The following is a 26,550-nucleotide window of genomic DNA, read 5'->3' as shown; positions in this document are numbered from 1 at the left end:
ATAGAAAATTTACGGCACAGAAAGAGGCCATTTGACTAATCGTGTCCGCGCCAGCCGAAAATGGGCCACCCAGCTTAATCCCACTTTCCAGCACTTGGTCCGTAGCCCTGTGGGTTACGGCACTTCAGGTGCATATCCTGGTACTTTTTAAATGTGATGAGGGTTTCTGCCTCTACCACCCTTTCAGGTAGTGAGTTCCAGACCCCCACCATCCTCTGGGTGAAAAAATTTTTCCTCAGCTCCCCTCTAATCCTTCTACCAATTACTTAAAATCTATGCCCCCTGGTTAGTGACCTCTCTACGAAGGGAAATAGGTCCTTCCTATCCACTCTATCTAATGTTCTCACACACAATCTGTACATTGAGAAAGTGAAAACTCTACCTGTTGAAGGTAGTTGAGGAACGTTCTATGAGCACATGCAAAGGATTTTGGGTGCCATCAATTGCACCCTGGGCCTTGGGGAAGATTGCAATCCCGTAAAACTCAATGGCTCTATTTGCCTACCGTCTTGTTTTGATGCCAAAGGCGATGAAATTCCCAGCTCTCCTGTAAAGTGCATCAGTGACTTGATGAATGTATTGCCCATACTGCAGTCTGGCTGATATTGCAGAGATCCCCCACGTCTATCTGAAATGAGTCACTGCCATAAAAGTTGAGTGTCATGGTCACCTTCATAGCTACTGAGCAGTGCAGGCTCAGTAGCAATGAAGGCAGCAGGTCATTATGCAGCAGATGACAGAGCTGTCCTATTGTCTGTCTGGTGAACGGCACTTTTCTTGTACACATCTCCTCAGTAAGGTCCTCATGTAACGTGCTGCCTGTATATTCTATGGGTATATCCAATGGGCTGCATTCTCCTTAAATGCTGCATGGCTCTCCCTTTCTCAATCCTGTACTGTTCCCGCTCATGATAATGGCGTATAAGGGCATACCCATAGGGAATACCATACTTACTCCTCAGAAGCCCTCCCTGCGGGTTAGGGTTGGGGAGGGGGGGGTAGAAATCTTATGGTGGTCTGACCTCGTCAGAGGCAGCAATGAGCAAGCCCAGGTCAGAATAGACAGAATGGCAAAATAATCAACAGAAAATGTATTTCCCAGATGCAGAAATCTTAGTCAAATTCTCAAGACTATTTAGGCTCAGAAACTCCTCACTTCTGCCTGTCTCAGCTGATACTGCGCCTTATAACTCTCAAATTAGGTTAGAGTGAATGCATTACGAGCGTAAAAGCAGAAAACTGGGAGCTGCAGCGCATTGGTCTTCACTACCATACGATGAAATAAGGGCACTCAGAACTCGGGGGGGCGGATCGCAGGAAGGGCCAAAAAAACATGAGGGAGCTCAGGGGATGGGATTTAATGGTGGATAACGGGCGGAAACAGCTTCTGCACAACTTTGCTGCCACAAAAAATTTCTTGTCCCATTCATATGTCCCAAAAATGGCAAGAAAATTCACCCTGGGTTGTAGGCGAGACGAGGTCTTCTTACTGGCTGGTCATCAACGCTAAACCCAAACGCTAAACGTAACAAGAATAATGGCCTTTTTATTGTCTGGAGGACCCTGAACAAAATCAGACCTGTCAAACATTGAAGCCATTTTTATCTAAGAGCTATAAATTTGGCCACATAGCGCCCATGTTTTAGGCACTATGCGGCCTCCTAAGGTCCCAAAATGGCGTCCGGAATGCGCATGTATGCTTCTAGCATGACGTGCACTGGATGCCATCTTAGTAAACGTGTTTGCGCATGCGCAGATAATGAACGCCGGTACCATGTAAAGTAAGGAGAATAAGCGTTAGATCAGTGTGCAGCGCTGATTTAAAGGGACAGATGCGATTTTGGAACTCAATGCTCCAGCTAACGCACTGTCTTAACCACGCACAGCTGAACAGGTCGTAGATGGCCTGGAGGAACCCCACTAGCTCTATTTAAAGGGACCATGCAGGATTTACAAGTTAGTTGCTGGATTATTGCTTCTGGCTGCTGATGCATTTGTACATGTTTTTGGAGGCCTCCTATTCTTGAATACTAGAACTAAGGGACATAGCCTAAAAATTAGAGCTGGAACTTGCAGGAGGGAAGTTAGGAAACGCTTCTACATGCAAAGGGTGGTAGAAGTTTGGAACGCTCTTCTGCAAACTGCAGTTGATTGAGCTCAATTGTTAATTTAAATCTGAGATTGATAGATTTTTGTTAACCAAGGGTATTAAGGGATATGGGGCTAAGGTAGGTATATGGAGTTAGGTCACAGATCACCCAGGATCTCACTGAATGGCGGAACAGGCTCGAGGGGCTAAATGCCACTGCCACTTGCTGCTTCCCGTTACGCGCCACCTTTTCCTGCAAGAAAGCAAGAGGCCTCTTGCACCAAGGCCTCTAGTGCATCAGCAGAGAACCTTGGTGCATACACTCTTGCGGGCCTGGTACAAACTCAGGTCGGCAGATTGGTGAGGTCTGGCGTGCAGATTGGAGGATGTGGGATTTAGTAGTGCGCAACCTTTATTCAATGTTTTAACATAACTCAACAGTTTGTAAACATAGAGATGAGACCTGCATCTGTGTTTTATGTGTACGATGCCTGATCTCCGTTCAAACTCCGTGTGGACCCGTACCTTATATTTTGCAAATAAGAGGTGCAGGCTGCCTTTAAGAGGTGTGAGTCACTCATGCAATATTGCGCCCCTCGCGCCCCCCCGCCTGGTGAGAAGGCATTCAACAACGCAGCTAGGCCTGGTTGCTCGCCGGAATCAGGTAAATGACCAGGCAGCATGAATCTCACCTGCTGCCTGCATCACAATGACCGGGTGCAAGCTAATCGCGCATCGTGACCCCCAAAAATCTTTTTGCCTGCAATTTTCTGGCCAGCTGCATTTTGTGCGTTAGAGTGCTCTTGCGTAGCTTCATTAACAGCCCAGGGTCATGCAAAAATGTTTAAGTGAATACCTGGCAATTGCCTGTTTTGTGCTTGTTTTGCACATTTTGCTTTTAAACCCCATTTTGAATGACATAAAGGAAGCTCCGTGTGTAATAGAGTTCTTGAAGGACACAGGCTTTGTATGGAGTTTTTCAGTTGCAATGTTTTGGAACATAGGAATTGCTAGGCGAAAAAAGACCAAGGTCCATCTAGTTCTCTTTCTACCACCCTGGCAGTTGCATGATACAATTATAATGGAGTTGTTGACTAATCATAGCAATCAATCTCTATAAATTAGTCTACAACAGACCCAGACATGAGGCAAGGAAACCCCCAGTGGTGGAAAGCTTTGGGAACCATAGGTCCAAAGTCATCTCCTCCTCTCAAGCATGCTACACTTACCATATGTCATGTCTCAAATGACATTACCTTTTCTGTCAAAAGCAAAATACTGCGGATGCTGGAAATCTGAAATAAAAACAGAAAATGCTGGAAATACTCAGCAAATCAGGCAGCATCTATGGAGAAAGAAACAGAGTTAACGTTTCAGGTCAATGACCCTTCGTCAGAACTGGAAGAAGTTGAAGATCAAACATGACCTTTTTTGTACTGGGTTGTTTTTACTATAGATCTTTCACCATAGAATCTTACAGCACAGGAGACGGTCATTAGGCCCGTCGTGCCTGTGCCGGCTCTTTGAAAGAGCTATCCAATTAATCCCACTCCCCTGCTCTTTCCCTATAGCTCTGCAAATTTTTCCGTTTCAAGTATATATCCAGTTCCCTTTTGGAAGTTACTATTAAATCTGCTTTCACCACCCTTTCAGGCAGTGCATTCCAGACCATAACAACATCCCTGAAATTTTTATTAATAATGTATACGTGGAATAATTTTTGGGGGAACAATTTGTATTTACTCATTATAGTAAGTTTGTTTTTAAACAAACCTTTGCTTGCTAAGTCACTTGAAAGCAGTTTGTAAGTGAAGCATTTACAGGACTTCAGCAGAACAAGAACAAATAGAAAAAGATAATACAGAAAAAATAATTCTTCCAATACTAACCTGTACAAAAACTGACAAAGTCACAAAGCATTTAGGTGTAAGCTGCAGAGTCTTGTGGCAGCCAGCAAGTGTCGGTAAAGTTAATGAAGAGAATTCAATTAAATGCACTCCAAATACAGTATTTCATATCGTGGTTAAAATGGAAAAAGATGAAACTAGGCATACCAAGGAGATCAGCAGGTACCTGAGCCAAAACAGGTTACACCTGCCAATAGACAACCAACCATGTCTAGGTACATCTACCTGCCAATGGTCAAGAACAACTGCTTCCACAGGCTGTAGGTGAACACAGAGCCAGTTGCAAAGCTTTCAAAGCTATCATCTGCTGCAAGGATACCTGCAATCAACCTGCAACAAAGACACGGCAGCACCAGTGGCAGTCATGGTTGCCACTGCCCTCAACATTTTTACCTCTGATTCATTCCAGACTATCACTGCTATTAAATGATGAAAGGAATGATGGTGCAAGGCAAGGAGGGTGGTAATGGGACAGGTTAAGAAACAAAAGATTGATCAGGAGTAGCTGTAATTGGCAGCAGCAGAACCATTACCAGCACTAGCTGACCGAAAAAATGGGAGCAGTGGGTATGATCTGAAGTTATTGAAATCAATGTGGAGTCCGGAAGATTGTCAAATGCCTAAATGAAAGATGAGGTGCTGTTCCTCGAGCTTATGTTGAGCTTCATTAGATCAGTGTAAGAGGCCGAGGACAGAGAGGTCAGAGTAGGAGTGGGAAGGGAAATTAAAACGGCAAGCAACCGGCAGGTCAGGGTCACGCTTGTGGACAGAGCGGAGGTGTTCAACAAAACGATCACCCAGTCTGTGTTTGGTCTCCCAAATGTAGCGGATACAGTATACTAAATTGAAAGAAGTACAAGTGAATCGCTGTTTCACCTGGAAGGAGTGTTTGGGGCCCTGGACAGTGGGAAGGGAGGAGGTGAAAGGGCAGGTGTTGCATCTTCTGCGCTCACATGGAAAGTTGCCGTCCTCCCCTCCCTCCCTCCCTTTCCCTGGCTCTGTACTTGCTCAAAAACTTTAACTCTTAACATTATCCAGTCCTGACGAAAGGTCTTCAACCTGAAACATTAACTCTGTTTCTTTCTCCACAGATGCTGCCTGACTTGCTAAGCTTCTCCAGCATTTTCTGTTTTTATTTCAGATTTCCAGCATCCGCAGTATTTTGCTTTTGATTTTATCAAATAGGTAACTGATGTATCAATCAGCATAGCCAGTATTTTCATTTCCTTCACCCTGAAGAACAACAGGAGCATGACATTCCTGCACAACTTCATCACACTGGAAGTACAGAGGGTCACTGATGATAGTTCCTGCCTCTCCTCTGCCAGTACCATTTGCTCCTCCTCATCTGTGCACTGTGATTCACCAGATGCTACCTCCTCAAGCTCACTAACTGCATCCTCCAGACTGTGTATAGCTTACAAATAATGATAAGAGGATGTGGTGTGGTGAGGTACTGTTCTGAGCTACAGCAGAATGATAGGCTCTTCCACACCCATAATGACAGAGAAGGAACAAATGTTAGAATGCTGTATGTGATCTTTGTGTGTATGCCAATGTGGTAGTGAGTGTGAACAGAGTCAAGACATAAAAGCAGGACAGTACTCGGCCTGAGCTTGGTGGAATCCTGTGGCTTCACCTTCCCTTAGTCTCTTTCATGTTAGGATTTCCAGGGTGGCATCTTCCAAGGGAGCCAAGGCCCTGTGATTTCTGAGCCGTCCTCCAGTTTGGGCCTGTTGCTTTGTATTAAGTGCCATCTAATCTTGACATGTAAGGTAAAGGAGCACCTATACATGACAAGCATGTGGCCAACCCAAACCATCCTGGATGTCAGTAAGTGAGCATGCATCATGCAGCTAGATTATGTTACAATGATTTGATATGAAGCCCTTGGAAAATATCATAGTGCAAAGGCACTCAATTGTAAGTTGCAGTTTCATTGCGTGGCCTGCTTCGGTATAGGTAGACATGAGATGGTATAAAGGCCTTGGAATGGGTGAGCAGTAATGTGGAACAGTTTGGCAGGCAACAGTTTGTGACATGCATACTTGGGCCTTCTACCTGGTGCAATGTATAATTGGGTAATCTTACCTCCTTAAAGTGTGCCATCTCCTCCCACATCCTGCAGATACTGAATACAGCATTCAACCTGGCAGCCCCCTCCTGCCACCCATACTACACTGATGTCCTGAAGAGAGTGTGCCTTGGATAGCCAGAGGGGGTAACCGTCCTCATACCAGCTTCATGGAGCAACACACTTACTTCAGCAATCATCAAAGAGGAGGTTTGGGTGCTGTGCCATTCTGCCACTTGCCCACACACTCCATTTCATGACCCCCACATTGGGTTTGCCATCCTTTATTTTTTTACCTGTCACGTCCTACCACCCCCACCCCATTCAAACTTTGAAAAGGCTGATAAATAGTTAGAAACCATTTTTAGGATTAGAAAGACCGAAACATTTTTTGCTCTTACCTTTAAATGACTGCATCCCTTTAAATTTTCCCACCAGCACACACATTAAGCCTGCTTCCTGTGCCAATGTGTAGAGGGAGTATATTCTCAATATGTAAATGAATTACCCTCACAAAATCATGCAAGGTTAGTTCTCCATGCTACTTGTGCACCATGCATGGTGTGTTGCAGTCCTGGTGACACTAGACTCAGAGGTGAGAGCGCTACTACTGAGCCAAGGCTGACACCAGTGTAGCACTGATATGGGCCATTGTCAATAAATCAAATCACCTTGCTCTCCTTTCTGTAGGAGTTAAAAATACAGCATAACCACTTGGATTCATGAAGTGCTCCTCATATGCAGAGAGACATCTCAAAGTGCTTTATAGGACAGTGAACAAAGAGCAGACACTTTGTAGGTATAGGAAAGGGAAAAATAGGGGTTGAGATGGTGAAAGAGAAGAGTTTTAAGGAGCCTTTTGATATTAAGGAGAGTGGTAACAAGTTGGAGGTGGTAGTGGAGAGAATCCCAGAAACAGGACATTGTGCCTGAAGGGGAATAATACAGTGACATGAGAAAAATAAAGATGCAAGTACAAGCAGAATAAATGTATGATAAAAGTTATTGTAATAATGCTTTGTTTTGTACATCAAACTTGATTGCTGTAGTATCAAATGGTGTTAACATTATCATAAGTTAATAACAGTTAATTATGTTGTTGGTGAGGTATGGAAGGCCTTACGTTAAATGTAAGAACAAAGAACGTAAGAATTTTTAGGAACAGGAAAAGGGCATAAGGTTGTCAAATCCAATCTTTTTCATACATCAACCTTCCTACCTGTCTTCTCATAACAGCCCTCAATCCCTTCTCTCTCCAGTAGTGCAACTAATTGCCTCTTCAATCATGTATACAGTTTTCTGCAACAACTTACTTCACAGCTCCATTATCTTTCAAATTCCTAACTTTCTAATTTAACACATGTTCATTGATATTTGAACCCATCACCACAGTGAACAATTTGTCTGGATCAATCTTGTCAATTCCTTTAAAAACTTCAATTAGATCTCCTTTAAATATCCTCTTTTCCAACGAAAATAAATCCAAGCTCCTCAACATTTCTATAAGATAAATAATTGTTGTTGGTTGTCTTTATAGTCTCTCAAACATAATTATATTCTTCCCATGACTGGGTGACCACAGACTTATGAAAAGTCCAGGTCCAGAAAAGGCTATTCTGCCCACCAATGCTTTGCCCTCTAGTACCCTAACTCTCCCACTATAGCTTACAACTACATTTGGATTATCACAAATGTTTTTGCATCTACTAAACCATCTGGTAACTTGTTCTAAACTTCGGGGATGTTGCCAGGGCTGGAGAATTTTAGCTATGAGAAAAGATTGGATAGGCTGGAGTTGTTTTCTTTGGAACAAAGGACCTAGTACCGAGGCCTGCGGCACCCCACTGGAAACAGCCTTCCAGTCGCAAAAACATCCGTTGACCATTACCCTTTGCTTCCTGCCACTGAGCTAATTTTGGATCCAATTTGCCACAGTCACTTGGATCCCATGGGCCTTTACTTTTTTGACCAATCTACCATGTGGGACCTTGTTAAAAGCCTTGCTAAAATCCATGTAGACTACGTCAATTGCGCTACCCTCATCGATCCTCCTTGTCACCTCCTCGAAAAATTCAATCAAGTTAGTCTGACATGACCTCCCCTTAACAAATCCGTGCTGACGGTCCTTGATTAGTCCGTGCCTTTCTAAGTGACAGTTTATCCTGTCCCTCAGAATTGATTCCAATAATTTGCCCACCACCGAGGTTAGGCTGACTGGCCTGTAATTACTTGGTCTATCCTTCACTCCCTTTTTAAATGGTACAATGTTAGCAGTCCTCCAATCCTCCGGCACTACGCCTATATTCAGTGAAGTTTGGAAAATGATTGTTAAAGCCTCTGCTATTTCCTCCCTTGCTTCTTTTAACAGCCTGGGATACATTTCATCCAGTCCTGGTGATTTATCCACTTTCAAAGATGCTAATCCCCTTAATACTTTCTCTCTCACTATGTTTATCCCATCCAATATTTCACACTCCTCCTCCTTAACTTCAATTCCTGTATCATCTCTCTCCTTTGTGAAGACAGACGCAAAGTATTCATTAAGAACCATACCCACATCTTCCGCCTCCACACATAGTTTACCTTTTTGGTCTCTAATAGGCCCTACTCTTTCCTTAGTTTTCCTCTTGCTCTTAATGTATTTATAAAACATCTTTGGGTTTTCTTTGATTTTACCTGCTAATATTTTTTCATGACCTCTCTTTGCTTTCCTACTTTCCTTTTTAACTTCACCCTTGCACTTTGTATACTCCGCTAAGCTTTCCATAGTATTGAGTTCCCAGTGTCTATCATAAGCTTTCTTTTTCTGCCTTATCTTACCCTGAATGCTTCTTGACATCCATGGGGCTCTAGATTTGGCAGCCCCTCCCTTTTTCTTTGTGGGAACATGTTTACCCTGAACCCCTTGAATCACCCCTTTGAACTGCTCTGACACTGATTTACCTCCAAGTAGTTGTTTCCAGTTTGCTTCTGCTAAATCACTTCTCAGTTTGGTAAAATTGGTCTTTCCCTCTCTAGTGCAATCACATCTTTCCTGTAATGTGGTGACCAGAAATGTACGCAGTACTCAAGCTGTGGCCCAACGAATGTTTTATACAGTTCTAGCATAACCTCCCTGCTCTGCTATTCGATGCCTCGACTAATAAAGGAAAGTATCCCGTATGCCTTTTTAACCACCTTATCTACCAGTCCTGCTACCTTCAAGGATCTGTGGACATGCACTCCAAGGTCCCTTTGCCCATCTACACCTCTCAGTATCCTCCCATTTATTGTGTAATCCCTTGCCTTGTTTGCCCTCCTCAAATACATTACCTCACACTTCTTTGGATTGAATTCGATTTGCCACTTTTCTGCCTACCCGACTAGTCCATTGATATCTTCCTGCAGTCGACAGCTTTCCTCCTCACTATCAACCACATTGCCAATTCTTATATCATCTGCAATCTTCTTGATCAAGCCCCCCACATTCAAGTCCAAATCATTAATATATACCACAAAAAGCAAGGAACCTAGTACTGAGCCTTGCGGGAACCCATTGGAAATAGCCTTCCAGTCGCAAAAACAACAGTCAACCATTACCCTTTGCTTCCTGGCACTGAACCAATTTTGGATCCAACTTGCCACTTTCCCTTGGATCCCATGGGCTTTTACTTTTTTGACCAGTCTGCCACGTGGGACCTTGTCAAAAGCCTTCCTAAAATCCAGGTACACTACATCAAATGTGTTACCCTCATCAACCCTCCTTGTTACCTGCTCAAAAAATTCAATCAAGTTAGTCAGACACGACCTTCCGTTAACAAATCCATGCTGACTTTCCTTGATTAACCTTTTTAAATGACGATTTATGCTGTCCCTCATATAAAGAGGACAGCATGTGTGACTTTAAAATGGGATCTGAATTAATTCTGTGTCCCCCGGTCCAATTATTACCTGCCCTCTAATTCCACTTCACCTGAAGGTTACACTTGGTTTTGAGTTCCTGTGTGCAATGCCACAGGAGCTTGACTATTTTTAATTTACTTTTCTTGAATTAAAATTTTTGTCCTCTGGGCCTAACTTTCTCGTTTAATTTGAAGTAATATTCTGGGTTTACCTTAGCTAAATTGTTTAATATGTTAGGTGTTAGCCTTGGTTGAGTGGAAGCGCTTTCACCTCTGAATCAAAAAGTTGTGGGTTCAAGTCAAATAATCTGCTTACATCGACATATTCCCTCTCTTTCATTTCAGATGCTGAAAATGTGGAGATACCTCTGCCATTTCAGGAAGACGAGGCCAGCATTCCTGAGGATGCATTGTTACTCAATCTTTTCCTAGCAAACACCAACTCAGATACTGGCACCACACATACTTGAGGCTAGGCTAGAGATGGGGTCTTCACGTGGTGAATCACCAGCCACATGTCTGCAGGAATTAAGGCAGGAAGATAGAATGCCAAGGGTGATAGATCGTCGGATGTGGAGTTCACATAATAGCTCTGCTGCAGAGAACTCTGAGAGACCAGGCTACCAAAGGCAAATGATGGGCATACACCAGGAAATGTTAGATGCACTGGGAAGTCTGTCAGTGAACTTGCGCATCATGTCACAGAGCACGGAGGAGTCCAGCTCCAACTTATGTGAAGGCTTTGCACAGAGCATGGAGACCATTCTGTCCAACATGGATTGAGCAGTCAGCTCCATGAACACGACAGTGGCAAACACCACGATGGAGCCTCTGGTGACAGCTCTGACAGCTTCAACGGCAGCTAACACTACTGCCATGGAAGCTCAGATGGCTTTGGAGGCCAGTGTTGACATGGGCTTCCAGAGCGTCACATCACTCTTATTTGATGAGCTTCTTCCATAAAAGAACCATCTGTGAAGTGATGGATTTATTTGCAGATTAACAGTTAAGACTTAAAGCTGCCAAATAGAAAATAGAGCTGTAAATCTGGCACTGCTGTACAGTAAATGCATTTTCTCATTAGAAACTGCAGTAACCTCTGTTTGCTGGTGAACATGTTAATTGCATTTGTTATATAAAGATCGCTTACAACCTACAAACAATACACCTGGCAGTTTGCTGTGTTTCTATATAAAAATGAGTATTACTTTGAACTAAAAGTACTCTCCTTTGAATATCTTTCTCTGTTAATCTTTTTTTAAAATAGTTTTATGTACATCCCCCCCGTCGAGCAGCTCTGCTGAGATTGAGAACTTGCTGCATGGAGAATCTCATGGTGCAAACCTAGTACATTCTGTGCCACTACGCCACTTTGATAAATCAGCATCTTTATGTCAATGACCTGAATTTTAAAAGAGTCATTAGTTCCAGCCGATTTCCATAAGAAAGTTAGTCAAAACACTAAAGTCCATTCAGAATTGCTACTTACCAGATGGTGATTCTGGGAGCTCTTCTGATACTTTTAGTGGTGTCAGTACGACACAAGGAATGGCCTTGTTCATCATCATCGAAACACCAATCCTCCTCTTCTGTTGCTGCTTCAATGCCTATTAATTACATCAAAATTAAAGGATGAACCTTTGAGCAAGAAAACTCTGCTTTTTTCCTTAAGAACATGATAAGTATTTTGGTGATTAGCTATAACAGTTCTACTCAGGATTATCCTCAAGGGTTTTCATCAGTTTTGTCAGGAACCCAATTAACTTAACTCAAGCCTTTCTGTTTGCTTTTTTTGATAACAACACTGCTAGTAGCACCAGCATGCCCAACCATTAAATGGAATATTACTATCAAGTGAAAGTATTTTTAATCTAAAGAACTCTTTCCTTCCTTCTCCCCTGGGAAATGTATCTTCAAAATAGTCTCCATTTACTTGGTGTAGAAGCAGTCTCAAGGAAAAACACCATGTAGGGGTTTCTAAATGCACTGACTTGATTGCACTGACTGCCACAGACCTGAGCAATGTGTCACTCCTGAATGTTGCTTGTGGTTCCCAAATACAAATGAAAGTTTCAGTACTGGCTGGTACTGCACTTATATTTACATTTGAACACTACCCAGAAGCATTATACCACTGCTACCATGAAATCAGAAAAATATGAAAACTGTACATAAAAAGAAATGATTATCGTAACAATGGCTAAATGTTCTGAGCTTTCCTGCACTTATCTAATTCTAATTGATAATTGAGGAGTCCCTCATTATAACCTAACAGCATCTGACATAGCACACTTTTTTATGCTTTCCTTACTAACCAAGAAACCATGTGACGTACATTCATTATATTACGTGTCATGCTATAACTGTATGTTCTGTATCGCTGCTGGGTGCCATATAAAACAAAACTATGGAAAGACATGGCGAGTCATATTTCACAGGGATTTCTGTTCAGGTCACTCTTATTTCCAATATTCATAAATACTCTGGAATTGAAGGATCAATATTGAAATTTGCTGAAGACACCAAATTGGGTATATGGCAAATTGTGATGAGGATTATGAATGACTGCAGAACAACAGATAGGCTAGCAGGGTGGGCAGATAGATGGTAGATGCAGTTCAACGGAGGAAAATGTAGAAATACACTTCACATTATATACAATAATTATATACATTTTGAAAGTAAGACTAGAGAAAGGAGCAGAGCAACACAGAGAACTGTTATAGTTAATTTCCGAAATGATGATAATGTTCAATGTGTTGTACAAATTAGTTCTTAAGGATAACATCCATGGCTTTATTTGTCAGTCACTTGTCCTCCCCTACTGACACTTAGGTTATCTGACCAAATAATCATCTACCCCAAAAGTTGAAAGATCAACAAGGGATTCTATATATTTATCAAATTAAAAGTCTCAGGTTTTGAGTGCACCCTTCACATTTCAGATGTAATACTTCAAAATGTCAAATATATAAAAAATGCAAGTTGTCATTTTCTGCCAGGTTTTTATTTGAAGTCCAGTCAAGGATTCACAAGCAGCTGATAATCCACAAAGAAACAATTACCCTGTAAGTGACTCAGGCTTGTTTTCAGCAATTAGATTTTGTCGCCTTAAAGGGACAGGCCAAATTACATACAGCATCATACAGGCAACAGAATATTACATTGTGCATTACATGATATAATGCTTCTGTCTTTATAAACAATGTATCTTTCACCTTATCATTAACAGTATCTCAGGAGATCCACTACTATATCTATAATACATAAAAAGTCTTGCATATAGCACACACTTCCTGTAAGCGACACACTGTAGCATATCCTCTGACTAACTGTGAGTATTGCCACAAGAGATCTGCTAGTTATAAGATAAATCCAAATGCAGTCTAAGAGAATACATTGTGTCCCTTGAGTATAATAAAAATTAAAGACAAAACACAAGTGTTGGGACACCTAAAATAAAAACAAGGAAATGCTTGGAATAGATAGCAGGTTAGTCAGCATCTGAAAGAGAATTCGGTTTATGCCATTCTGACATAGTTCTACTGCAACTATTAACCTGTTTACTTTCAGATGCTGACCAACCCAATGTGTACATCTAACAATTTTTGTTATTGTGCCATGACTACAGTGTTTCATAGTCATGCATGTTATCATTGTGGGCGAATTTAATTTAACTTTGATGCTTTCACAAGCTGCAAACAACGTGTGCAACAGCTCAGTCATGTGAGATAATCAGATAAGTGGAGAAGGTAATTGTAGAATGTAAGGAAATGATCCATGAATGACCATGAAAAAATGCAAAATTCAAAAACAAAAGACACCCTATTGCAAATCCTATTCATTTTTAACTATGCAAGTGATCTAAGAACAATTCCTTGAAACAAATGACTTACACAATATTATGAGCATACCACTTGGGAATGATCAGCCCAGTTTGATTCATGAGGATGATGTAGCATTATCAGGGATCACTTCTTGATAGACCTGATGAGACTCCTACTTATTTCCACAATGTCCCCAAATTTTAAGAGCCACCCTAATCACTGGATGCAACTTAATTCCTGGTTAGATAGTTTTAATCCATAAAAGGGAAGTACCAGATTGGCAATAGATTATACAATATATCGCCATTGGGAATATCAGAAAGCAAATTATTTGTGCCACTCGCAAGTAATAAAGCATGTTGAATAATCCCAAAAAAGGATAAAAATCCTTTGAATTCTGCATCCAATTTGCTGATTTCAGTACTCAATTGTGATCTTGAGATTCAAAATAATGCATCAGTTCACCTGCTTCTCCTGAATTAAACAGATTTTTGAAAAAAATCGACATTTGATTCGTAATGAGGAGATTCATGGGTATTCTTCTTCCCTGAAGGGATTCTTTGATCACATTAGTGGATGCTAAGAACGCTTTTGACTGGGTGGGCTGGTCTTTTTTGCATAACGTGCTATGTCAAAGGATTGTGTGGAGCAAAACTGTAAGATGATTTTCATTCTTTAATCCAGCAACCAGGCATAACTCTCAACCACCTAACTGCAAAGTTCAGCAGCAGATGGGCTGAGGTAGGAGTGGAGGCTGGCGATGTTTTGGAGGTAGAAGTGGGCGGTTCGTGATGGAAATACTGAATTGGAAGTTCAGCTCGTGATTAAATAGGATGCCGAGGTTGTGAACTACCTGATTCAGCCTGAGTCAATAGCTAGGGAGGAGGATGGAGTCGGTAGTGACCGTACTGAGTTTGTGGTAGGGGCTGAAGATGCCGATGTCGAGTTTCCAAATGATTAGCTGGAGGAAATTGAAACTCCTCCGAGGCTGGATGTTTAACAAGTAGTCTGACAACACGGAGGGATCAGGAGAGGAGGTGGAAAGGTAGAGCTGGACGGCATCAGTGCACATGTGGAAGCTGACCCCGTGGCTGCGGATGATATTGCCAAGGGCAGCACGTAGATGAGAACAGGAGGGGGCCAAGGATAGATCATTAAGGGACTCATGAGATAATAGTACGGGGGAGGGAAGAGAAGTCATTGACAGAGATGCTGTGGCAGCATTTGGATAGTTAAGAGTAGAAGTAAGCGAGGGCAGTCCCACTGAACTGAACAACGGAGGAGAGGCATTGGAGGAGATAGTGAGTAAGATGAAACGGAAAAAAGGGGCGTACGACAGATGTCGGTTTGATAACACATGTGAGAACCAGGCAGAATATAGAAAGTTCTGAGGGGAAGTGAAAAAGGAAATAAGAGGGGCAAAGAGAGAGTATGAGAATAGACTGGTGGCTAACATAAAAGGGAATTCAAAAGTCTTCTACAGGCATGTGCACAGTTAATGGGTAGTAAGAGGAGGGGTGGGGCCGATTAGGGACCTTAAAGGAGATCTACTCATGGAGGCAGAGGGCATGGCCGAGGTACTAAATGAGTACTTTGCATCTGTCTTTACCAAGGAAGAAAATACTGCCAGAGTCTCAGTAAAGGAAGATATAGTTGAGATACTGGATGGGCTAAAAATTGATAAAGAGGAGGTACTAGAAAGGCTAGGGGTACTTAAAGTAGATAAGTCACCTGGTCCGGATGTGATGCATCCTAGGTTGCTGAGGGAAGTAAGGGTGGAAATTGCGGAGTGCTGGTCATAATCTTCCAAACATCTGTAGATACGGGGGTGGTGTCCAGATAACTGGTGAATTGCAAATGTTACACCCTTGTTCAAAAAAGGATGTAAGGATAAACCCAGCAACTATAGGCCAGTCGGTTTAACTTCAGTAGTGGGGAAACTTTTAGAAATGATAATCTGGGACAGAATTAACATTTACTTGGATGAAGCTGGATTGATTAGAGAAAGTCAGCACGGATTTGTTAAAGGCAAATCATGTTTAACTAACCTGATATCGTTTTTTGATGAGGTAACAGAGAGGGTTGATGAGGGCAATGCAGTTGATGTGGTGTATATGGACTTTCAAAAGGCGTTTGATAAAATGTCGCACAGTAGGCTTATCACCAAGATTGTGGCCCATGGAATAAAGGGGGCAGTAGCAACATGAATACAGAATTGGCTAAGGGACAGAAAACATAGAATAGTGGTGAACGGTTGTTTTTCAGACTGGAGGGAGGTGTACAGTGGTGTTCCACAGGGGTCGGTACTGGGACCACTGCTTTTCTTGATATATATTAATGACTTGGACTTGGGTGTACAGGGCACAATTTCCAAATCTGCAGATGACACAAAACTTGGAAGGGTAGTAAACAGTGAGGAGGATAGCGATAGACTTCGAGAGGATATAGACAGGCTGGTGGCATGGGCGGACAGGTGGCAGATGAAAATTAACGCAGAAAATTGCAAAGTGATACATTTCGGTAGGAAAAACGAGGAGAGGCAATATAAACTGGAAGGCACAATTCTAAAAGGGGTACAGGAACAGAGAGATCTGGGGTATATGTGCACAAATTGTTGAAGGTGGCAGGGCAGGTTGAGAAAGCGGTTAAAAGAACATATGGGACCCTGGGCTTTCTAAATAGAGGCATAGAGTATAAAAGTATGGACGTCATGATGAACCTTTATAAAACACTGGTTCGGCCACAACTGGAGCATTGTGTCCAGTTCTGGGCACCGCACTTTAGGAAAGATGTGAAGGCCTTAGAGAGGGTGCAGAAGAGATTTACTAGAATGATTCCAGGGATGAGGGACTTTAGTTACGTGGATAGACTGTAGAAGCTGGGGGTGTTCTCCTTGGAACAGAGAAGGTTGAGAGGAGATTTGATAGAGGTTTTCAAAATCATGAAGGGTCTAGACAGAGTAAATTGAGAGAAACTGTTCCCATTGGCAGAAGGGTCAAGAACCAGAGGACATAGATTTAAGGTGATTTTCAAAAGAACCAAAGGTGACATATGGAAAAACATTTTTACACAGAGAGTGGTTAGGATCTAGAATGCACTGCCTGAGCGGGTGGTGGAGGCAGATTCAATCATGGCCTTCACAAGGGAACTGGATAAGTACTTGAAAGGAAAAAATTTGTAGGGTCACGGGGATAGGGTGAGGGAGTGGGACTAGCTGGATTGCTCTTGCATAGAGCCTGTGCGGACTCGATGGGCTGAATGGCCTCCTTCCCTGCTGTAACCTTTCTATGATTCTATGAGTATGGCGCGATCGACCGTGTCAAAGGCTATAGAGAGGACGAGGACAGATAATGCACCATGTTACAGAAAATGTTGTTTGTGACTTTGGTTAGTGCAGTGCAGTGGGAGGGTGGAAACCTCTTTGGAGAGATTTAAAGAAGGAGTTACAGGGGAGATGGGCATAGATCTGGAAGGCGACAACACGTTCAAGGACTTGAGAGCAAAAGGAGGTTGAAGATTGGCAAATAGTTGGTAAAAATACAGTGGTCAAGGGTGGGTTTTTTAAGGAGGGAAGGATAACAATGATCTTGAAAGTGAGATAGTGCCTGAAGAGACAGAACCATTTGCAATGTATGAGGGTCAGGAAGGAAAGTTGGATGGTTAGAGGTTTACTGGGAATCGGGCCAAGGGGGCAGGGTGTGGGTATCATGGACAAGATTAGCTCATAGGGGCCAGTGGGAAAGATGGGAGAGAAACTAGACAGAGACAGGTGTTTAGGGTTAGGGTAGGGGCCCTGGGGGGAGGTTTGGCTTTTGGGAAAGGAGAAAGAGCAAGAAGCAGCAGAAGCAGCTGAAAGTATAGTCTCTACCTTGTCGACAAAGAGATCCATGACTTCCTCATACTTGTTAGCAGTGAGGGTGGATAGCGCAGTGGGAAGAGATTTAAGGAGATGGTTGATAATGGAGAAAATAATCCAGGGAGTTCTCTTTGCTCTCCAGGATGATCCTAGAGTAGTGGGTGGCTTTGGCAGAGGAGAGGGAGGCCTGGTGGAGATTGATGTGGTCTAGTCAAATCTCGATGGCTTAGCCTGTTGTGTGTGAGAGGTACATGAGACTTGGACATGAGACAAAAAAGGAAACTAAGCTTCTTGGAAGCAGCTGGAGATGTGGGAGTTCCATTTTAGGTCAGAGGAGATGGTCAAACCAAGAGTGTTGACAAAAGCCAAGAGTGTTGATAGATGAAGAAGGATCAAAGATGGAGCCATCAAAGGTAGCAGTTAGATAGATAGCAAATTCTTTTTCTCACCTGCACCTAAAACTTTCTCTCAGCTTGCAGAATCCCTCTTTTCACAAACAATATTTTAAAAAAGCAAAACTTTGAAATAGCCAGGTGTCCAAAATACTCCAAGCCACTATCTGTTTTATTAGTAGCCCTGATATTACTTCACCTCAATCTCCCACTCCCTCAAACACACCAGTACAACAAAATTGAATTCCCACAAATTCTCAGGCCTCCACAATAGTTCATTTTCCTCCAGCCTCAGGCCAGTTTCTGACTCTGCATCTGACAGACTCTGTCGCTCTCTTGAATATAAATTTTATTTACAGGAGTGAGGATGACCTCAGAACTCACAAGTAACAAAGCTGTAAGTGAATTGTGGGATTACCTTCACCCCTGAAATAAAAGTCATATTCCCTTAACAAATAATTTTGAAAATCAGCATTTATAATGAAAGGTAAAAATGTTGATATTGATTTTTTAATACCTAGTAATTTGCTTTTTCCCCTGAAGCAATGCCATAATGAATTTGACTGATTAAGTGACACTACACAGGTATCAAATTAGCCTTATACCTGCGTTTTTATTATTTTGTGTCACTTTTTCCCCTTCCTCTCTGAAAGTGCTGAATCTTTGCTGGGTATGGTTCTAGGGGCACTGTAATTCACACACCTCACCCAAGTGGCCATTATTCATGTGTGAGCCTTGACAGTGAATGTCAGCTATAATGACATATCAGTTTATATATTAGCGTTTAGAGATTTTCCCTTAAGTATCAATGTTTAAACCAGACTGGGCAAGTAGTTCAGTCTGCATGGCTGTCAAACAGAGGTTGCGTTATCTGAAACCATACTAAATCTAGTTGTTATTCATTTATTGTTCAGTACTGTATTAAGAACCCTAAATCATAATCTGAATTAAGAATAATACATCTTCAGATTACTTAAAAAAGGAGCAAAGGGATTTGGGTGACTATGTGCACAAATCACTAAAAGCCAGTGTACAGGTACAAAAAGTAATCAAAAAGGCTAATTGAATGGTGGTCTTTATCTCAAGGGGGCTGGAATACAAAAGTGAGGAAATGATGCTTCAGTTAGTCAGACCCCATCTAGACTACAGTGTTCAATTTTGGGTACTGAACCTCAGGAAAGATATATTGGCCTTGGAGTGGGTACCGCGCAGATTCACCAGAATGATATCTAGGCTTAATGGTAGCACAAACTTGGCTTGTATTCCCATAAGTTTAGGCAATTGAGCAGTGATCAAATTGAGGTCTTTAAAAATATAAAGGAATTCGATAGGGTTGATACAGAGAAAGTATTTCCTCTGGTTGGGAATCCTGAACAAGGGGGCATAATCCTCAAATTAGAACTAGGCCATTTAGTAGGGAAATTGGAAAGCACTTTTTCACACAAAGGGTAGTGGAAATCTGGAACTCTCTCCCCAAAAGTCTTTGGAGCTAGGTCAATTGAAATTTTCAAGACTGAGATCGATAGATTTTTGTTAGATAAGTTATCAAGGGATAGGGAGAAGAGGTAGGTAAATGGAGTTGAGGTACAGATCAGCCACAATCTAATTGAATGGCAGAACAGGCTCGAGGAGCTGAATGGCCTACTCCTGTTCCTATATTCCTCACCCAACATCCATTTCCAGCAGAGGTTACTCGATTGTGACAAGGAGCAGGAACCTTGGCTGATTTTTCCATTTCTAACCCAGTAGTGCTGAATTCAATTGTAGAACCCATACTGCCCTCTTAATTGAGATAAACTAACTTAGCACAGACCCAGCACGAAACCTGAAACTTTCCTGGTGTATGTGGCTCAATTACTCACTGGATTACTTTGTTGAGCCAAAAGCAAAACTAACAAAAAGTAGAATCTTTAAACATCATGCATTTTCTTCTTCCACTAACACAATAATAGCACCAAAATGGCCTGATTACGTGCCTATGAAGCATGCAATATTCACATTTATGTATATAGTACAATAAATCCATTTGTAAGATCATATCTGAGCTGGTTGGGGATTTTAGGAGTAGGGGGCACAGTCTAAAAATTAGAGCCAGACCTTTCAGGAGCGAGATTGGAAAACATTTCTACACACAAAGGGTGGTAGAAGTTTGGAACTCTCTTCCATAAACGGCAATTGATACTAGCTCAATTGCTAAATTTAAATCTGAGATAGATAGCTTTTTGGCAACCAAAGGTATTAAGGGATATGGGTCAAAGGCAGGTATATGGAGTTAGATCACAGATCAGCCATGATCTTATCAAATGGCGGAGCAGGCACGAGGGGCTGAATGGCCTACTCCTGTTCCTATGTTCCTATGTCCGATGTTCCTATGTTCCTTTCTGATTGGCTTAATGTATTTCATTCACAGGGCTGGGACCAATGAGGTGGGACATATGATAGAGTCCCAATCAATTGGGATTAATGGGGCAGGCACCAAAAAGAATTCAGTCGCTGTTATAGTCCTTCCTCAGAAAAAAAATCTACATTTTTTGCAGCTGACAGATTTCAAGAAGCAAGATATTAAACTTGAAGCAGGAGGTATAGACTCAAATGCTTATTATTGTTAAAATAAAATTACTCCTAGAATTTTATGGTCATGTCCAAGAGGCCTGACCCTAGAGATACCTGAGATTGGATTTATAACTTGCTGAGGTGTACTCAATTCTAAATTTAAAAAAAAATCTCTTAGCAGCACCACAGGAGATGTACTAATACATATAAAAATCTAAAAATTATATCGCACCAGTTTCTCCAAGCAGGAGGTGGATGTTATGTGTTGTAACTGGAGAAGTAAGCCATTGTGTGATGATTATTACCTTAGGTGAAACTAAACTGGACAAGGCAATCTGGCAGAAAACCTCCTCTAAAATTATTAGACATGACACAATGCTGACTATTATAGTTCCCATTATTTAGTTGAAGCCAGTGAGCTTTACGGGTAGCTGATGCATGAGCTGACCATTTTGTTAAATTATACTATGCATAACAAGTGTCATAACTTTTTCATTAATTTTGTTTTGTGTTTTATGCAAAAAATCTCAGAATTCTTGTATGCTGGAATGATTTACTGTGCAGTCTGCTAACAGGCCTAAGTCGAAAAGGGGTAATTTTCACCTTCATTGCTCGGAAGGTAAACTGGCAGAACTGATCGCCTGCCCGCTGTAGAACCCAACCGATTTACATTCAATCAGTTTTAATAGAAATGAAAATTGGACGCATTCTATAATGGGCAGGTGAACCTCTCCACCAGTTTACCACCCGAGCGGTGAAGGTGAATATTACCCCTGAAGAGTCTTGACCAATATTCCAACCCCAAAGTACATGGCAGAGCATCTAACCAAAGAACAGGAGCAGACTTATCAGATAATTTACTGTTATTATAGCAATAATCAGCCTATAAAGCCAAGATGCTCAATTACAGTAGATTCTGTAGATTAGTATTTTTCTCTTCCTTTTCCAAAAGGTATAGCAAAATTCTGGGAGAAACTGTTCAGGAGCAAATCTCATTCAAGAGAAGTACTTGATGTAAAAGCCAAAGGGAACCAAAAAGGAAACAACTCCAAATATTTTGAACACAAAACAAGAAATTGATAATTTGTGATTGTAAACATTTTCTAATGGGTAGAGATAACATAGAAATCTATTGCTGATGACGGTGCGGATTATAAGGAGGCATTGTATATAGCACAGTGACACAATCACCTAGGGCATGAGTTTATGAAAAGGGACAACAATGTCAGATGTTTTCCCTGTGGGATGATGACAATATCCTATTTATAGCTGGTGGTTGGACAAATGAGGAAGAATTTATAACTCCTCTCCCCATCTGCCCTTCTCTCATCAGGCCCTGTGCAGCATCCTCTTGTAGCCGGAAGGTTTAATCTGTAGCCTTCTCCATGGCAACTATCAATGTCACTCTCCACAATTACCCAAGACGAGTGGTTTTATGCAGGTGGGATTATTCTAGTCTTTTTGCTTTCCTCTTTCCCATCATGGTTTTGGCACATTCTGATGTCATGTAATGCTCCATCTACTGGTCTGACATAAACTGGCAAACTCCCCCAACCCCCCAAATAGGGACTGGAGAGTTTGAGTGACCGCAATCTCTAGGGATCAAATACAATCCTCTGGTTCGGTTTCCAGTATTCTATTGATACTGCTGGGGCAGTTTAAATGCAGTGTCACATTTTATTGCTTAACACACTTACAACAAACTTGATCAGTTAACTAACATAGTAATCCCACTAGCTGTATATAATTTGCATTTATTCTAGGGTGAAGGTTGGCAACTGTACCTGTAGGCAGTAAATTTCAGACTTCACTTAAAATACACAAAGAAAGATGTTGCTGTGCTACCAGCTTTAGAAGAAATTAATGCTTTCAACTTTCTAAAAAAAAGTTTAATTGTTCATGAAAAAATAGAGTTTAAATTTCAGTGGAGATAAGTATTTGATGAGATTCTTCCATAGATGAACCAACTGTGAAGTGATAGATTTATTTGCAGATTAACAGTTAAGACTTAAAGCTGCCAAAATGGAAAATAGAGCTGTATATCTGGCACTGCTGTACAGTAAATGCATTTTCTCATTAGAAATTGCAGTAACCTGTTTGTTTGCTGGTGAACATGTCAATTGCATTTATTATACAAAGATTGTTTATAATCTACAAATAATGCATGAGGCAATTTGCTGTGTATAATGTACCTCTGCAGTTGAACTGCAAACTCACAAACATACGAAATTGAAGGGCAGGAAAAGACCAGCTGGTCCATCAAGCCTGCCCACACCATGATGTTAGGACAGCAGAACTAGAAGTAAATACCACAAGGCGATACTCCATGGCATATTCAGATGCACTACTTATTATCAACTGCATCTAAAGGGATTTACCTTTAACTTTCTGAACACATTTAGAAATGAATTAGTATAGGGCAATGTGGTAGCACAGTGCCTTGGAACACACTGCACTATCATACAGAGGCACAATGGGTTTCCACACATGGAGGAAGGGGGGGGAAAAAAAATCACACAGTAAGTTATTTGACTTTGCACAATTGGTAGTGACTGATTTTAGAACAGTATTGAGATAAGCCAAGGAGCAGATTACTCATTGTGTCCCTTGCCCGTAGATGGTATGTGGCACAGAAGACACAGTGGGGTGAAAATGACTCGAAAAAAAGTCAAGTGAAGCTTAGCTCTTTCCTGAAGAATTGTTGAAAATTTCATAGTTTACAGAATTCATTGGATAAATAATAAAACTATAATTAATTAGATGATTTGTAAATTTTGACACCAAGATTACTGGAACTTAAGGAATAGTTTAATGTAGAATATAGTGAACCAGATAAAAACTGAAGAGAAAAGGTGGTGATGATTTTCTTCAAATGAGCCCCGAAATTCCTACTGGGATGTTGCACCACCAGTAGTGTGGTGGGTCGAGGTTTCTGCCCACCAGCATTGACCTCGTCTCAAAACCTGAGGTGAGGTAATTTACATATAGGTGTGGCTGCCCGAACCAGTCATGGCACTTCCTAGGAATTCGTTGGGGGAGGGGGTGGGTGCTGGAATATCAGTGCCATATCCTTGCCATTTCATTGGAGGACAAAGCCATTGTGACTTATGAAAAAGGAGAACTTCAAAACATCCAGAAGTGCTCTTTTGATGGTTCTTTTAAAAAAAATTAGCTCTCAAGCTGTGGGCAATTCTGGCAAATCCACATTTACTGCCCATCCCTAGTTGCTCTGAGAAGGTGGTGGTGGGACTTTTCCTTTAACCACTACAGTTATTGTGGTGATGGTGCTCCCATGATGGTGTTAGGTAAGGAATTCCAGGATTTTGATCCAGCGACAATGAAGGATTGGTATCATATCTCGGTCAGGATGGTGTGTGAGTTGGAGGGAATTTGCAGGTTATGTTCCCACGACATTGTCGATTTTGTCCTTTCTAGTGGTAGAAGTTGTGGGTATGGGAGGTGCTGCTGAAGTAAGCTTGGCCAGTTGCTGCAGTCAGAGTGCGCCAGAGGAGGGGGTGGATTTTGAATCCAGTAGCAGGGGGATGATCAGGTGGATTGCTTTGTTCTGGTTGGTGTCAAGCTTCTCGAGTGTTGTTGTGACTGCATCCATGCAGGCAAGTGGCAAGAATTCCAAGAACTCACAAAAGCCGCAACAATAACGTGCATTTATATACCACCTTTATCCTAATAAAATATCCCGAGGCGCTCGGGAATATGAGGAGGGAAAGTGCACTACAATCGCAGAGGATATAATTTGTGACATTGATTAGGGTGGTTTCAGTGCAGGAGTGGAAAGCTGATTGGAGAGATTCAAACATGGAGCTGCAAAGATGGACACGGATTTGGGAGGCCACAACACTATCAAGGACTTTGGAGAGGAAATGAAGATTGGAGATAAGTGGTAGTTTCCAAGGACAGAGCGATCAAAAGTGTTTTTTTTGAGGAGGGGGCGATGATGGCGGCTTTGAAAGGGAGGGGCACAGTACCTGAGGAGAGGGAACAATTACAATGTCAGCTAGCATGGGGGCTAAGAAGGGAAGTTGGATGGTCAGCAGTTTAGTGGGAATGGGATCAAGAGAGCAGAAGGTGGGCTTCATGGACAACATGAAGTCAGAGAGGGCATGAGGGAAATCAGGAGAGAAAAAGGAGGGCAGAAGGGTGCCTGAGGCATCTGAAAGGACGGTCTTAAGGTAAAGAAGTCAACGAGCTCCATGTACTTGCTGTTGGAAATGAGGGTGGAGGGGACAGGGAAGAAGGGATTAAGGAGACGGTTGGCAATGGAAAAAAGAAACTGTGAGTTATCTTTGCTCTCCAGGATAATCCTGGAGTAGTGGATGGTTTTGGCTGAGTAAAGTGAGGCCCGATAATACTTCATACGGTCCAACCAGATCTGGTGATGGATGTCTAAACCAGTTGTGCACAAGATACACTCAAGCCGGAGGGTGGCTGTGGGCTTATCAAGTCCCCTTGAACTTGAGGAAGGGAAGTTTGGGGCCATGCCCGGATAACGACAAAAATGGAAGAGAGTAAAGGTTTTACTGGGGACAAGGGCTTCAAAAGTGGAGGAGAGGGATAGGTTGAGCAGATCAATAGCTACAGAAGTATCCTGGCAAATGGAGGCCCAAGGCTACGAACATACGAAATAAGAGCAGGAGTAGGCCATTCGGCCCCTCGAGCCTGCTCTGTCATTTGATAAGATCATGGCAGATCTGATTGTGACCTCAACCCTACTTTCCCGTCTACCTACTATAACCTTTGACTCCCTTGTTAATCAGGAATCTATCTAACTCAGCCTTAAAAATATTCAATGACCCTGCCTCCACCGCTCTCTGGGGAAGGGAGTCCCACAGACTCACGACCCTCAGAGAAAAAATTTCTCCTCATCTCCATCTTATATGGGAGGCCCCTTATTTTTAAACTGTGGCCCCTAGTTCTAGTCTCTCCCACAAGGGGAAACATCCTCTCAGCATCTATCCCTTCAAGACCCCTCAAGATCTTATATGATTCAATAAGATCACCTCTCACTCTTCTAAACTCCAATGTATACAGGCCCAACTTGTCCAACTTTTCCTCATAAGATAACCCCTCATCCAAAGAATCAGTCGAGTGAACCTTCTCTGAACCGCCTCCAAAGCAACTATGTGTCCTTTCTTAAATAAGGAGACCAAAACGGCACAGGATTCTAGATGTAGTCGCACCAATGCCCAGTACAACTGTAGCAAAACATCTCTACTTTTATATTCCATTCCCCTTGCAATAAATGACAACATTCCATTTGCCTTCTTAATCACTTGCTGTACCTGCATACTAACTTTTGAGATTCATGTTCTAGGACACCCAGATCCCTCTGTACCTCAGAGTTCTGCAATCTCTCTCCATTTAGATAATATACTGCTTTTCTATTCCTCCTGCCAAAGTGGACAAGTTCACATTTTCCCACATTATACTCCATCTGCCAAATTTTTGCCCACTCACTTTACCTATCTATATCCCGTTGCAGACTCCTTATGTCCTCTTCACAACTTACTTTCCTACCTACCTTTGTGTCATCAGCAAATTTAGCATCCAAATGTTTGGTCCCTTCATTCAAGTCTTTGGATGTGTGATTGGATGATAAAGGCCACAATGTTACCATGGAAGTTTGAGCGAGGCAAGTAGTGGAAAGTATAGCCAGGTGGAACAGCTTCATTAATGCTAAGACCCATGAACCAAGTTTCTATCAATGCCAGGATATCAATGCAATCTTCCACATTAAGGTTGTAGATGGCAACGCCATGGCCCCAAGTGAACGTACATTCTGGAGGGAATGTGAAGAGTGGTGGTGATCATTGATCCACTGGCAAAGTTTGAGGGGGCAGTGGTGAGTAGGGTGAGCAAGGTGGGAAGGAGGTTAGCAAAATTAGGCCTCAGCGACTGCACTTGGCTGGGGGCGGTGGAGGGGGGGGGGGAAGGGAAGGTCAGCGAGAGAGGG

The 26,550-nt window shown here is 42.1% G+C and overlaps 1 protein-coding gene across 1 annotated transcript in view; it reads right to left on the bottom strand.

Annotated features, from left to right (window-relative positions):
• The window catches only part of LOC137314470 (putative Polycomb group protein ASXL3), a 247,221-nt gene that overhangs the window by 130,149 nt on the left and 90,522 nt on the right, over positions 1-26,550 (bottom strand). Inside the window, exon 6 of the mRNA XM_067979807.1 lies at positions 11,441-11,558. Coding sequence (XP_067835908.1) covers positions 11,441-11,558 — 118 coding nt within the window. The remainder of the gene's footprint in view (positions 1-11,440; positions 11,559-26,550) is intronic.

Source organism: Heptranchias perlo, chromosome 3 (assembly GCF_035084215.1).
Source record: "Heptranchias perlo isolate sHepPer1 chromosome 3, sHepPer1.hap1, whole genome shotgun sequence".
Lineage (NCBI taxonomy): Eukaryota > Metazoa > Chordata > Chondrichthyes > Hexanchiformes > Hexanchidae > Heptranchias > Heptranchias perlo.
The sequence above is the reverse complement of the archived record's forward strand: the minus strand, read 5'-3'. Positions and strand labels throughout refer to the sequence as shown.